Source organism: Psammomys obesus, unplaced genomic scaffold (assembly GCF_907164565.1).
Source record: "Psammomys obesus unplaced genomic scaffold, mPsaObe1.curated_primary_1811, whole genome shotgun sequence".
In the NCBI taxonomy this organism is placed as follows: Eukaryota; Metazoa; Chordata; class Mammalia; order Rodentia; family Muridae; genus Psammomys; species Psammomys obesus.
Window position 1 is genome coordinate 15,480,258 of NW_026596120.1, and position 1,427 is coordinate 15,481,684.

Here is a 1,427-nt window from a genome sequence, read left to right on the forward strand (position 1 = left end):
GTGTGTGTGTGTGTGTGTGTGTGTGTGTGTGTGTGTGTGTGTGTGTGTCGCGCGCACTTGTCAGGGGTGGATGCCAGGTGCCTTCCTCTATTGCCTTCTACCTTAGTTTCTGGGACAGGTCAGTCTCTTACCCAACCAGGTTCACTGACTCGGCCAGACTGCCTGGCCCACAAGCCCCGGAGTCCAGCTTTTTACAAGGTTGTAGGAGATCTGAACTCAGGCTTACTCTGCCAGCCAATTATCACCTTTAAAAGCCCCAACGATACGTAAGTTTTCTAACCGTTCACTGGCTTTGTCACTAGGGTCAAAACCAGAGACCAGCCCCTTTGGAGTCACTGGGCTGGCCCAGGGTTTGTGAGGTCTCACCTCAATCCCAAGCCCTATCCCACACAGCATAGGCCAAACCCAGAGTGAGGTGCGAGGGGGTGAGACATACATCTCCAAAGGCCAGTTTTCTAGCACACAACCAGACGGGCCCAGGGAAGGAAGGGGTCGGGAGGGGCCGCGGGGGAGGGACACTCACTCGGCGTAGCCTGCGTTCCAAGGCAGCGTGCGGCCCCGCGCTGGGCTGCGCACCGGCCGGGCATCCGGGCGGCGGGAGGCGTCGGTGGCGCCGGGGCTGGAGCCTCGCAGGAAGCGGGGCCGGTGATAGGGCACCGGGCTGGAGCGCGGCCCAGGTGGCCGCGGCTCTGGAAGTGGACCCCCCGATAGGAAGTGGCGCCGGAACCAGCCGGCGGACATTGCGCGGCGGCCGGGGGCTGCCCGCGCACAGCGGGACGACAGGGTCCCCCTCCCGCCTCAGGGAGGAAGCGGGCCTGGGGGTGGAGCCTGGGCCGGGAGGCCACGCCCCATCCCGCCCCTGGGTGTAAGGCCAGTGAACCGAGCCCGTAGGAGAACGCAGTCCTTCCCACTTAATGGGCAGGAAAACTGAGGCCTAGCGAGGTTGAGGCCCGCCTGCGTGAGGGTAGCACTGCGCAGGCGCGCAGGGTCGCCCGCACCTGTGGGACTCGGTCCCCTGAGAGGGGACCGTGGAGAGTCGGCCACCCACGGGTGCCACGCAGAGCCTCAGCCTTGCGCAAGGGGAGGATGGGGACAGTGTGTCCTTTGGAGGTGTGAGACCGACATGTTGAGTAAGAGTGTGCTCAGCGTGCTCCAGAGTTCTGTTCAGCCTGGTCCTCCCCATCCTCAGAGGCCCGCTTCCAAATGGCTGCCCTCCAGTTAAGATGGCTTCTCCGGGCAGCACAAGATCCTCCCAGGAGCGTGGGTGTGAGCGATGGCCAAGAGGAACCTGTGGGACTTTGAAGGGGAGCGTAGTTCCTTTCTGCAGCTGGGCAAAGGCGCGAACTTGGAAGTGTAAGAATTTCACTGACTTCTGTTGTTTTGAGACAGGCGCTCGCTCACCGTGTAAACCCAGGCTGGCCTCAAAC

At 62.7% G+C, this 1,427-nt stretch overlaps 1 protein-coding gene across 1 annotated transcript in view; it reads right to left on the reverse strand.

Annotated features, from left to right (window-relative positions):
- The window catches only part of Ppm1m (protein phosphatase, Mg2+/Mn2+ dependent 1M), a 5,077-nt gene extending 3,921 nt beyond the window's left edge, over nt 1-1,156 (reverse strand). The window contains exon 1 of the mRNA XM_055629573.1: nt 524-1,156. Within this exon, the coding sequence (XP_055485548.1) occupies nt 524-741 (218 nt within the window). The 5' untranslated portion in view covers nt 742-1,156. The remainder of the gene's footprint in view (nt 1-523) is intronic.
- Nucleotides 1,157-1,427: the final 271 nt, after the last annotated feature.